General features: G+C 35.2%; 1 protein-coding gene across 15 annotated transcripts in view; it reads left to right on the forward strand.

Moving 5' to 3' along the window:
- The window catches only part of LOC106868342 (protein Aster-B), a 261093-nt gene that overhangs the window by 152883 nt on the left and 95055 nt on the right, over window positions 1-13155 (forward strand). For all 15 annotated transcript variants that reach the window (XM_089352777.1, XM_014913551.3, XM_089352770.1 and 12 more), the window contains 2 exons: window positions 7430-7606; window positions 10679-10834. In XM_089352777.1, coding sequence (XP_089208903.1) covers window positions 7430-7606; window positions 10679-10834 — 333 coding nt within the window. The remainder of the gene's footprint in view (window positions 1-7429; window positions 7607-10678; window positions 10835-13155) is intronic.

Genomic DNA, 13155 nt, shown 5'->3' on the forward strand with positions numbered 1-13155 from the left:
ACAGGAAAGGCATTCAGCTGTAAAACAACACCTCAATAATATGTTTGTCTAATTCATATTAGCATAGAAAAGCAAACATTCAATATAAAAGAATACTAGGAAACCACATTGAAAGGGTTAGTTTTTTTGCATTGATTCTAGTATTTTGTTTAGTACCTATTTTATTGATCTTGGAAAGAGGAAAAGCAAAGTTGATCTGGGCAGGGATGTAACTAAATACCACTAGGTACATTGCTTGATACTATCAATTCTGGCATCCATCCAGTTACAACATACATATATATATATCCAATAAGCTTCTGTAAAATTTCTGTCTACCAGATTTCATTCACAAAACTTTGCTCACAAGGCTAATGTAAGAAGGCCCTTGTCCAAAGTCTTTTGCAGTTAGATCGAACTTAGAACCATGTTTGTTAGCGATCATAAACATATGGCTATGCCTGCACCGCTATGTTCACTTTAATGCAACTATACTAGTTCTCATTTGATTGCCTGTCAAAGAAAGAAAAACATGCAAACAAATTTCTGAAAGGAAAATAACTTGTTGCCATTTTATAATTAATTTCTGGTTTTCTGCCATCATTCTATGTCAAATTTTGAAAAATAAATTTTTAGAGATTTTATTACATTCCATTCAATTTAGTTTTCAATTTCTTCTCTTCTCTAATGATATCTCCTAACATCATTTTCCTTTCTATTTTACTACAAAATGTTCGCCTTAAAAGCTAATTCTTGTGATTTTCTAAATAATACATCCATTGTTGTAACAATCTCTTGTGTATAGAATCTATTGAAATGGATGGTGAATTATATATTTAAAAGTTAACCATCTACACCTATACAATGACAAAATATTTAGAACAATTTTATCTTTAGCCTGTTGTTGTTGGCACTCCGTTGCTTACGACATCGAGGGTTCCAGTTGATCCGATCAATGGAACAGCCTGCTCATGAAAGTAACGTGCAAGTGGCTGAGCACTCCACAGACACGTGTACCCTTAACGTAGTTCTCGGGGATATTCAGCGTGACAAGTTTGGTCCTTTGAATTACAGGCACAACAGAAACAGGAAGTAAGAGTGAGAGAAAGTTGTGGTGGAAGGGTACAGCAGGGTTCGCCACCATCTCCTGCCAGAGCCTCATGGAGCTTTAGGTGTTTTCGCTCAATAAACACTCACAACACCCGGTCTGGGAATCGAAACCGCGATCCTATGACCGCGAGTCCGCTGCCCTAACCACTGGGCCATTGTGCCTCCACTCAAGGAGAACTATATATTCAAAAGTTAACCCTCTACATCTATGCAATGACAAAATATTTAAAACAATTTTTTCTTTAGCCTAAACTGGAAAGAAAATACAAATATACACACTGTTTTCTGAACATATTTTTTCAGAAACCATTTAAATATGGAAACAAATGTTATATTGGAATTGCTTTTTATTTTTGGGAGGGTCTTTCTGTTCCAACTGAAATAATACATGACATATGAAATATGAATACATTTCTAGTGCATCAGACAAAATGCTTTGCAATGTTTCTTTCAGTACTTTACATTCTGTGTTTAAATGCTGCCAAGGTCGACTTTACCGTTTGTCAGTTAAGGGATTGATAAAATAAGTACCAGTTGAGCATAGGGTTGATATAATTAACTACAACTTTCCTCGACATTGCTGGCCTTGTGCCAAAAGTTAGAAAGAAGTATTAGTATATAGTTTGAAATTCTAATATCCTAAAGTAAGATTGTTGTTTACAACACTTCCTCACAGTATAGTATTTGGATATGATTAGGAGCACTTTGTTGTAAGTTGAAATGTAGATGACACCTTGTGTGGTTGTGTATTCAAACCCTTATATCACAACTGAGTTTGGGACTCTAGAGAAAATGCATGATTCTGTTTGCTCTTCACACTTACTTCATGTTTGAGAGGTTAACAGTAGAATAAACATCCAGCTATAAAAACAATTGTTCTGTGCAGTGTTCACCACATTGATCTTATCAGTTTTGAAAGTCTTGAGAAGTTCATGAGAATTGCTCCTAGTTCTTTGATTAATTCACAAAACTAACTCTAGGATACATCATTGAGAATGTGTCCAAGTATGGCATCTCTAGAACTATTGACAGTATGGAATATGTAGAACTATCCATAGGTAGTACTTGTAGAATTGCTAACTGAACTGGCAGCTGGTAATACATTTTTTTTATTTGAAACTTAATGGATAGAACAGTAATAATTGTCAAAAAAAAAAAAAAATTGATCTCTCAAAATTGTTGGAGGGCCAATCAACCAGCATCATCAAGGATGGGGGATTGACAGAATCATTAGAGCATTGGAAAAAAATGTTCTGATTCTTTATATTCTGTGAACAAATTTTGATGAGATTAAGTTTGCTTTTCATCTTTTGGGGCTTGATAAAATAAAGTATCAGTAAAGTACTGGGCTTAAAGTTATTGGCTAACCCCCACTCCCTTGAAATTACTGGTCTTGGGCCTAAATCAGAAACCATGATGCAGTAATTATGAGATCTTAATCATGAATATAAGGCACAGGAGTGGCTGTGTGGTAAGTAGCTTGCTTACCAACCACATGGTTCCAGGTTCATTCCCACTGCGTGGCACCTTAGGAAAGTGTCTTCTACTATAGCTTCGGGCTGACCAAAGCCTTGTGAGTGGATTTGGTAGACGGAAACTGAAAGAAGCCCGTCGTATATATATATATATGTATATGTATATATATGTGTGTGTGTGTGTTTGTGTGTCTGTGTTTGTCCCCCCAACATCGCTTGACAACCGATGCTGGTGTGTTTACGTCCCCGTAACTTAGCCGTTCGGCAAAAGAGATCGATAGAATAAGTACTAGGCATCCAAAGAATAAGTCCTGGGGTCAATTTGTTTGACTTAAAGCGGTGCTCCAGCATGGCCACAGTCAAATAACTGAAACAAGTAAAGAGTAAAAGAGCAACTCCCTTCTTATATTAAAAATTTAGCAATTATACTTAACTCTGTTCTAACCTTCTGCCTATTTCAGGCACTTCATTTACCAACATGTTAGCTACTAATGTTAACAACTTTCATAAATTCCAATTTTGCAAATTAAAATGCTTTGTGTTTTGCTTCATGTATTCATTAAATTATGAAATAATGTGACATTCATCCGTGTGAACTGTTTTACTCATTTCTATCAAGAGAATACTCATTTTGCTATTAAAATGTATGGGAACATGGAAACTGTTACAATGTGATTTAGCAATTAGCTTATTCCATTTGCCACATATATTTCATAAAGACTATGAAATAATACAATGACACGTAAAAGCACCCACTACACTCTCTGAGTGGTTGGCGTTAGGAAGGGCATCCAGCTGTAGAAACTCTGCCAAATCAGACTGGAGCCTGGTGTTGCCATCCGGTTTCACCAGTCCTCAGTCAAATCGTCCAACCCATGCTAGCATGGAAAGCGGACGTTAAACGATGATGATGATGATGATGATGAATATTAATAAAGGCCAGTGAGATTGTGTGTGTGTCTGTGCGTGTACATATATAGTTCCTTAGCAGACAGCCTTTTTAGTACTGGTGGCACGATGTATACAGTCAATCATTCTGTAAAATGGTAGGCATCCATCTTAAAAAAAAAAAATCAAAATTAAAAACCCCATGATAATCACAGAATTCTTAAAACACTAACTGTATAATGAAAACTAAAATTTACCCATGGCAGTAAGTTAGCTAGGTATGACTACCTTCTAACCGCCTAACTATCATCAAACAGTCCTAACAACTCTCTACCTTTCAGACACAGAACATCAAGGTTGCTACCATTCATGTTAGTGCAATAAATGGTAGAACCAGATAGATTGTAGTAAAGAGTAAATAACTATACTTAATGTTTGTTTCCATGCAAACTAGGGACGCAGGGATAGCATGTGAGAGCCATGCATGCCATGTGCAGGGCTGCTGTTTGTAAAGTGATGCTTAACCTTTTAGCATTTAAACTGGTCATATCTGGCCCAAATATTCTATCTGTTTTATGTTCGTTTGTATATATGTATTCTGCATATTCATGTGATTGTGTTTTTGTTTGCACGTGTGTGTGTACCTCTGTCTCCTTGTGTGTGCATGTCTGAGTGTGTGTGTTTGTGTGTGTGTGAGACACTCACAGACACATTCAGACATGCACACACAAGGAGACAGAGGTACACACACACACACACACACACACACACACACACACACACACACACACACACACACATGCAAACACACACATAAACACACAAACACATGAATGTGCAGAATACATACATACATACACACATGCATACATATATCGATATGCATACACACATTCATACATACATATACACACATACATACATACATATGTGTATGCACACGTACACTGACTCACACACATGTGCACAAACAAACAAAAAGAATGCAGCTTGGATAATGGACAGAATCAATGAATATTGAAAAGATTGCAAGACGCAACAAATATTTTTGAAAAAATAAATAAGTAAATGAGTGGAAACTGAACCGGTGTGTGTGTTAATTAATAAGGCATTAAAAGAAAATGACTCTCCCCAGACACAATATGAGAGAGAGAGAGTAAATGATATTCATATATTTATGAAACTAAGTGTCCTGTATAGTTATGGGTTTGTGAAAAAAAAAAAAAAAATCAATGAATCTTTTCATTCTCCCAATAGACTTTTCCCTTAAAGTTACCAGCTAGACTGATTTAAACATTAATAATTGTATTCTGAAGTTGACATGTTAGCAGGTTATTAATATTTTAGCAATGCAATGCATTTGTGCTCATTAATACAGAAATAGTTTGATGTATCTCATATCAGCAATTTATTACATTACAGATAATAAATTGCATTTTATTGCTCTGGCTTGTTAGCAGTTTGTTGTTTTTATATTTTCTCACAATCTGTGATAATATCCTCATTATTCAAAACCGCAAGTATGGAAATATTGTAAACAGAAAAAAACAAAATTTGGTATCAAATTATTTTTTCAACTGTTCACAATTGAAAGTTTAATTCAAGCGAAGATATCTTAGTGAAAGTATTGAGAAATATACTTCAAGTTTTCATTGTATTGAACAAAACCAGTTTTCTTAGCTTTTGTTTCCACTCATTTTTTTTACTCTTTTACTTGTTTCAGTCATTTGACTGAGGCCATGCTGGAGCACCGCCTTTAGTCGAACAAATTGACCCCAGGACTTATTCTTTGGAAGCCTAGTACTTATTCTATCAGTCTCTTTTGCCGAACCGCTAAGTCACGGGGACGTAAACACACCAGCATCGGTTGTCAAGTGATGGTGGGGGAGACAAACACACACATATATATATACACATATATACGACGGGCTTCTTTCAGTTTCCGTCTACCAAATCCACTCACAAGGCTTTGGTCGGCCCAAGGCTATAGTAGAAGACACTTGCCCAAGGTGCCACGCAGTAGGACTGAACCCAGAACCATGTGGTTGGTGATCTTCACTATCTTGAATTTTCGAGGTTTTGATTGTTGTTTGATTTTTGACCAGTCTTCCTAGTTTCAAAATTTTCCATAATTCTTCATGATGTTATGCCATGAAAGCCAGTCATCAGCCTACAGAACTTCCCAAGAACATCCAGGCCTGATCTGTGTCGTTACTGTCATTACTTTCATGATAATAGCAAAAAAAAAAAAAGTGGGGGGGGGGGCTGAGGACATAACTCTGATAGACATTCACCTGGACTCTGCTTATCAGCTTGTTTTAATTATCATTCTACATAATGTTGGTTGATCTGTTAGAAATAACAGCCTTATCTCCCTCAGATTCTGCCTCACCAGCTTAAAACTTTATTGGATAAACAAATCCTAGATCTACTATATTTGAATAAAAGACAATGATCATTGCTTGTTTGCCTTTGATTATAGGTTTGCTCAGTTAGAGATGATCCAGAGCAAAAACACAACTGTCTGATTTATTATCATGAGTCATTCCACAATACCCAACAATTTTATTGCTTAATGACTGCTGTGTGTTGAATCTTCTTTGTTTTTTGCTAAGAACTTGCAGGTTTCTTACCAGAAAAATAGAATCAAAAATGAATGTTCTAATAGAAATCCTATCTATACTTAATCTAAATACATCTTGCTCTTGAATCAGCATAAGATCCTCTCTATGACCACTTGATCTGCTAGAAATAGTGGCCAAATCTTCCATAAATCATGCCCTGTCTCTAAAAATGAAAGATACATTGGCTAATGCATTCAAGGATACACCATGCCTGCAAAAAGGTGGGTTGGTCACAGCTAGAATGCTTTTGATTATAGATCTGCCATGTTAAAACTGACTAAATCACAGTAACATTTTGTGCTAACTTTGCAGTTATTCTTTTTAACTTTTCCTTAATCTGATACTGTATCTTGAGATTATTGTATCTTTCCTTTATTATTGCATATTCCTTTTCATTTTGTCTTCTTTTTTCTTCTGATACTGGTGTTTCTGTATATATCATCAGAGATGACATGTTCTTTTAATTATAGAAGTATTGGCTCATCTTAATGCTTTTAACTGTTGCTATATCTGTCACAGATTAATAGAGCTATTTTGCATATTATCTAATATTATCTGCATAGATAATCTGTATTGATGATTGATGACAATTAAACAGGATAACTACCCTAGTTGGGATAATCCACGCAATCTATTAACTCTTTTTAAGATGATGAAATCACATTTTCAAATGTGGTTTCATAATCTTAAAATGCATCATATCCGTAGAACATTGTAACTTGTCATATATGTATATACACACACACACACACACACACACTCATACATAAACATACATACTTATCATTATCCGTCATCAACATTTATGTTCATTTTCCATGCTAGCATGGGTTGGACTGTTTGACAGGGGCTGGCTAGGTAGAAGACTGCTCTAGGTTTTCACTGTTTTGGCGGGGTTTTTACGGCTGATGCATTTCCTAACACCAACTCCTTATATATATATATATATATATATATATATATATATATATATATATATATATATATGACACCAGTAGCTGATTCGACTCTTTTTTTTTTTTTTTTTTTTTTCTTTTCTCAAAATATTTTATTCTGTTCAAATCTAACCAACCTTGATCAGAGATATGAGAAAAGTAGACTTTAGAATGTTGGAAAAGTAGTTTTTGCTTGCTCTCATTTGGCCATCCATAATATGAGTAAACAAATTGATGTTGTGGCTAGCCTCTGAATGTGGATACTAAATGGAATGACACAGAATTTAGAGCTAATGATTTTTGAATTTTAGATTGGAAAGAGACACATGTTATTTTACATTAGAACTTAGAACCATAAATAGACATTTATCTCATTGAGTTGGATATAATCTATACTGCATGCTGTTGTTTATTTCAGTTAACTATTCCATGCAAGGAAATATGTGCTATTACCAAAGAGAAAACTGCCCGAGTGATACCAAATGCTATACAAATAGCTACAGAAAAAGACAAATATTTTTTCACCTCTTTTGGGACTCGAGACAAAACTTTTATGATGTTGTTCAGGATTTGGCAAAATGCCCTGATGGATCAGGTAAATATTTTGTGCATATTGAAAATCTTCATTCTGTGTGATATTTTCATACCTGAAGTTTTTTCTATATAATAGATATTAAAATATCTAATTGTCTGGTATATGGCACGTCCATTGAAAAATCTCTTTTGTTACATTGAACAGATCCTTTGGTCTCATTATTTGCACTGAATTTATTAATAATAAGCACTACGAAAGGGACAGAAAGCAGCCATGAGTCAATTGAAGAAAGATGGCAATGAGAGCTAGAATTACGTGCACAATACACAATAAAAGACAGAGAGACAGCAAAATGGACAGTATAGGAGCCACAAAGAGGAAAGTGTTCATAGACAAGTCAGAAATAGCATTGGTGAATTTTAGGAAGCATGGAAATTTTGAAGGATGCAGTGTCCTGACAGCTACCAACCGATATAGGAAATGACAGAGAACATTAGAGTGCTGGAGTAAATGCTTTGCAGTTATGTCCCTTCTGTTCTGATTTCAAAACATGCCAGTGTTGAATTTGTTTTCATTTCTCCAGATTCAATAGAATTATAATGTACTGGAGTCAATTTAATTGACTTGGTTCCCTTTTACTAAAGTTTTGGTCTTGTACTAAAAGTTAAGAAATCAATATAATTTTAAAAAAATAGTAATTGATTTAAAACAATGACAAAAGCTTCTTACAGGCTAAACAAAAAGGTCAGCTTCAAGGCAAAACAAAGAATTTCCATGTTGAGTAATTTAACTTTGTTAATATCCTTCAGCAGTTGAATTGTTTCTTAAATTTGTGAAGTTGTTTGATGCTTATATATACAGTGTGATGTTGCTTGGTAACAGAATACAAACATTAAATGCAGAGAATGTATGAAAGCTGGAGAGGAATGAAACAAAATATGCTCCCCTAAGTGTATTAATATTCATCAACAACAGAGCACAGTTGAGCTGAGAGAATTGGATGGTGGAGAAAGTGGTTGAGATGTGCTATAGAGAAAACTGTGTTGGTATGAATGCATTATTCATATGGAGGTCAATAGTTGGTTAAAGAAATGCCAAATGACCCAAGTAGAAGAAACGTGCAGTATAGGGGGTACAAAGAAAGACACAGACATAAGTGGTAAATGAAGACCACAAAGTAGTCGACAAAGGACAGCAAAATGTGACAAGCTACTGTGTTTTTGAAGAGTACCCCATCAAAATCATGCAACATTGAAAAAATACATGCGGAAGATACAATGCAAATTCTTCCTTTTTTGGGGTCGATCTAATTGACTGGCCCCTCTCCTCAAAAATTTCGAGTCTTGTGCCTAGAGTAGAAAAAATTATTTAATGTTTAATTAGTGATTCGCTTTTTTTAGTTTAAGATTTTTTGGGATTTAGTTTGAATTAGAAGATATTTATATGACCACCTTATATCTACCTACGATTCTGGTGTAAACAAAGTTGTTGCCCTTGATAGCAACAAAGCTACTCTCAAGCTTAGAAGAAATGTTAAGATGCAATAAAGTTAATGAACTTGAATCATCATCATCATCATCATTATCATCATCGTCGTCGTCGTTTAACGTCGGCTTTCCATGCTGGCATGGAAACGATCAATTGATATATATACAATTTCTTGATGATAGCAAACTGGTTGAAGAGATGCTATTTTGCAGAAGTCTTGCAATGATGATAAAATACAAGGATTCTTTAAAATTGATGAATGATAAAATAAATCCAATAATGTCAGAAGTCATTGCATATATCAGTGACATTAAAGGAAGTGTCAATTAGGTAAAGAGAGTGATGACAAATATTGTTAGTTATTGCTGCATTGTACCGTCTGCAGGTTGTCTAAAGGAAATTGCTTGCATCATTTTATGCAACTATATGTCTCTATACATGGTTCAGTGGTTAGAGCATTGGGCTCACAATCATGAAGTAGTGAGTTCAATTCCTGGACCAGGCTGTGTGCTGTGTTCTCAAGCAAGACACTTTATTTCACATTGCTCCAGTTCACTCAGCTGTAGAAATGAGTTTTGACATCACTGGTGCCAAGCTGTAGCAACCTTGCTTTTCCTTTGGATAACATCGGTGGATTGGGGAGGAGAGGCTGGTATGCATGGGCAACTGCCTTGCCCAGACTTGTGACTTGAAGGGTAACTTTCTAGGTGCAATCCCATGGTCATTCATGACTGAAGGGGCTTTTTACCCTTTTACCCTATATCTCTATACTTGATTTTCTTCATGGTGAATCAGTAATTCAATCATTTGCTACAGACCAGTCTAAATTTCTTGTCAGCTACTTCGTATTTTTGGTAGCACTGTGTTCTCTGTAAAAATCTGCAAGTATTCTTTTCTATTCTAGGCACAAGGCCCGAAATTTTGGGGGAGGTGGGGCAGTCGATCAAATTGACTGCAGTACATAACTAGTATTCATTTATCGACCCCAAAAGGATGAAAGGTAAAGTCGACCTTGGTGGAATTTGAACTCAGAACGTAATTGGGAAACCACTGCTAGATGCCAAGAGGAAAATTCTGTGATTCACAGAAATGCTTTTTTTGCTTTGCTTAGTGGTTCAATACAATAACTTTCTTCACTTTGTTTGACTATCACAGTTTTGTGAAATATCAGATGATTTGTTGTCTTAATCTGTTTCAACTGAACTTAGGATGTCCTTCAATAGCCAATTCGCTGATTTGGCTAATCTTACCTTTTTGGTGTGGTCTCATTGTTGTAGAAGTTGAGTCTTGAAATGATGAGTCTATCAAAGTACTGCTTCCTATGCTCCATTAATGAAAACCTTCAAAATAATATTATACTGATATATATTATGTTTTCCACTCAAAAGTTTTAAATCTTCTCATTCATAGTTACTAATATTTCTCTGGAATCAACTCATTGTTTTCCTGTCTCAGGAAATGCTTAAATCTTTTATAAATAAGGTCTGCATGAAAATACCCCTATTTTTGTTACCACCCGAAGCAGAGGATAAACATTATCTTATAGTGTGTAATATTTTGCTATATAATGCAATTGTATTAATTATATTAATTATGTAAATATAAATATTAATTATATCTATATGTGTGTACTTTTACTTGTAGCCAATGACACCGCAAGAGCAATGGCATTGGGTTCACATCAGCTACGGAGAAGAACTTGGATTAACTTCTAGTGATGATGATTATGTTCCTCCTCCTGGTCTTGATTATTTGAGAGACCGACATATTACCAAAGAAGATGGCAGTATAGCTGGAAAGGTAAATCAATGTTATTCATAGTCTCTACATGTTTACAATATCTACATGTTTGTATTAGTTTTGTTTTCTATTCTATTGCAGTAGTCTTTTGTGGCAAATGAAGGACATTTGCTAGCAGAGCTACATGTCTTTTACTATTGGAAAAATGTAATGTAGTATATTTTTGAGTCTCTCTCTATTTTCTGAGTTTAAATCATGTTGAAGGTGACTTCTTTTCATCTGTTCAGAGTTGATAAAATATGTACAAAATTTTTCACAGAATCGATTCAGTCCATCATACTGCTTTCCTTTCAAATTTGTAGTTATTATTAAAATGTAAGAAATTGTCATTACCATTTTGTTATTATTATGGATTAGCAGAACTGTAAGAGTGTCAGACAAAAGTGTCTTGTGGTACTTCTTATGGTTCTTTACATCTCAGTTATAATGCCATTAAGGTCAGTTTTACCTTTCATCCTTTTGTGGGGCTGATAAAATACCAAACTACAAGGGTTGATATAATTGACTAGCAATTTTACTAGCCTTATGCCCGTGTTGAATACAAATATTATTTTAAAATTATAATTATTAGTTAGTTCAAATGAGAAATTTAATGAGAGTGGTGGTTATATGCTGAATAAAAGTAATGTAGTGCTGTAAGTAAATTGTAGCTTAAGAAAGGTAAACTTAGAAAGATTTGTGATGAAGAAATAAAATTAGATGTAGGAAAGTCAGGTTTTCTTGTTAAAATTGCTAAGAATAATGACCAATTGAGATAAGGTGTTTTTTTTCTCTCTCCAGATTGGGAAATAAATGTTAAATAGGTAATGATAATGGGATCTGTTACATGAGAGAATTTTTTGTGGGAATTTTTTTTTTTCCATTTATTTATATCGCTTCAAAATTTTCTGAAACTTTCCAGTTCATTGTTTCATTGGGTAAGAGACATTCTCTGAGATAGGTTAAGGTGCCACATGTTCATTAGTGCCTCATATGTTCACTTCAGCTAATGTTTGCTTCTGAATAAAATTCATATTTCTGCTTTGTATATCATATTTAATTGTTGTTTAGATGCAGAATTGCGCTAACTCTCTTGACCTACGATCAAAGGTTTTCCACCCTTGATAATTCAATTCTGTTGTTTTTTTCCTTCTTGAGCCATGCCTGGCTCATAAGAGCTGGTTTCATTGGCGTATAGGTTCCCCACCTGGGTGGGACGCTGGTCCATTGCAGGTGAGCTGCTAGATGCAGGAGGAAAGAGTGAGAGAAAATTGTGGCGAAAGAGTCAGCAGAAGTTTGCCATTACCTTCTGCCAGAGCTGTGTGGAGCTTAGGTGTTTTTGCTCATAAACACACACATCGCCAGGTCGGAGATTTGAACCTGCGATCCCTCAATCGCAAGTCCGCTGCTCTAACTACTAGGCCATGTGCCTCCACAATTCACTTCTACCCGTCCCAGTATAGTATATCATTGATTACATGAAGCAGTGTACCTTCTTTTTTTCTTTTTTTTTTCTTAAGCTAATTAGGTTTGATTTGAGAGGGATTTGGCCTCTTCTTTTAGCAGGATGAGCAACCATATAGTCTCCCTTGTCAGCATGTCTATTGTTGTTGAGGTCCATGGCAGCCTTGATTAAGCAGACCAAGTTGAAAGACATTCAGAGTCTGCAATCTTTTTAGGGATAGCAAGGACTGCATTGTCCAGTGTGGGTTTTTAAGACAATACTATATAATCTGAGGAAGATTTGTCTGGTTTTCTAGCAGGTTAAGTGACTATAGAGCAGTTGTGGACAAATTATGGCCTATGAGACTTTCTGAATGGCATGCCTAATGGGAAATTACTTCGAATTTATTTTAATAGTGTGGTCCGCCTGATAATGTGTCATGCTTTATGCAGTATGCTTTTCGGAAAAGGTTGCCCAAACTTCATATAAAGGCCTCTTCATTGGTTCTTCAGTTGATATAGTAAGATCTTTGTAAAGTGAAACCATGACTGCCTTTGATTCACAGAACTGACTACTTTTATTCACAAAGTATGGAAAATAAAAGCATTTAAACATTTTTTAAATAAAAAATTTGATTAGACAGAGGACGATGGTGGTTACATTAGCGAACACGATCGCGACGATGACGGCGGCGATCTTCACTGACAAAATCACTCTCATACTCCGTGCGTAAAATACAAAACCAACAGCTATATGTTGTAAGGGAGATAACTCTTCGTGTACAAGTAACTATTGCACCTACTAATTTCCTTTCTTTATTACTTGCTGCACGTAGATACACCAAAATAAGAAAACAGAATAAATGAATAAATAAAACAAAAAATACAACCTAATGCAG

Source organism: Octopus bimaculoides, chromosome 5, assembly GCF_046866305.1.
Source record: "Octopus bimaculoides isolate indiv1 chromosome 5, ASM4686630v1, whole genome shotgun sequence".
NCBI classification, from domain to species: Eukaryota; Metazoa; Mollusca; class Cephalopoda; order Octopoda; family Octopodidae; genus Octopus; species Octopus bimaculoides.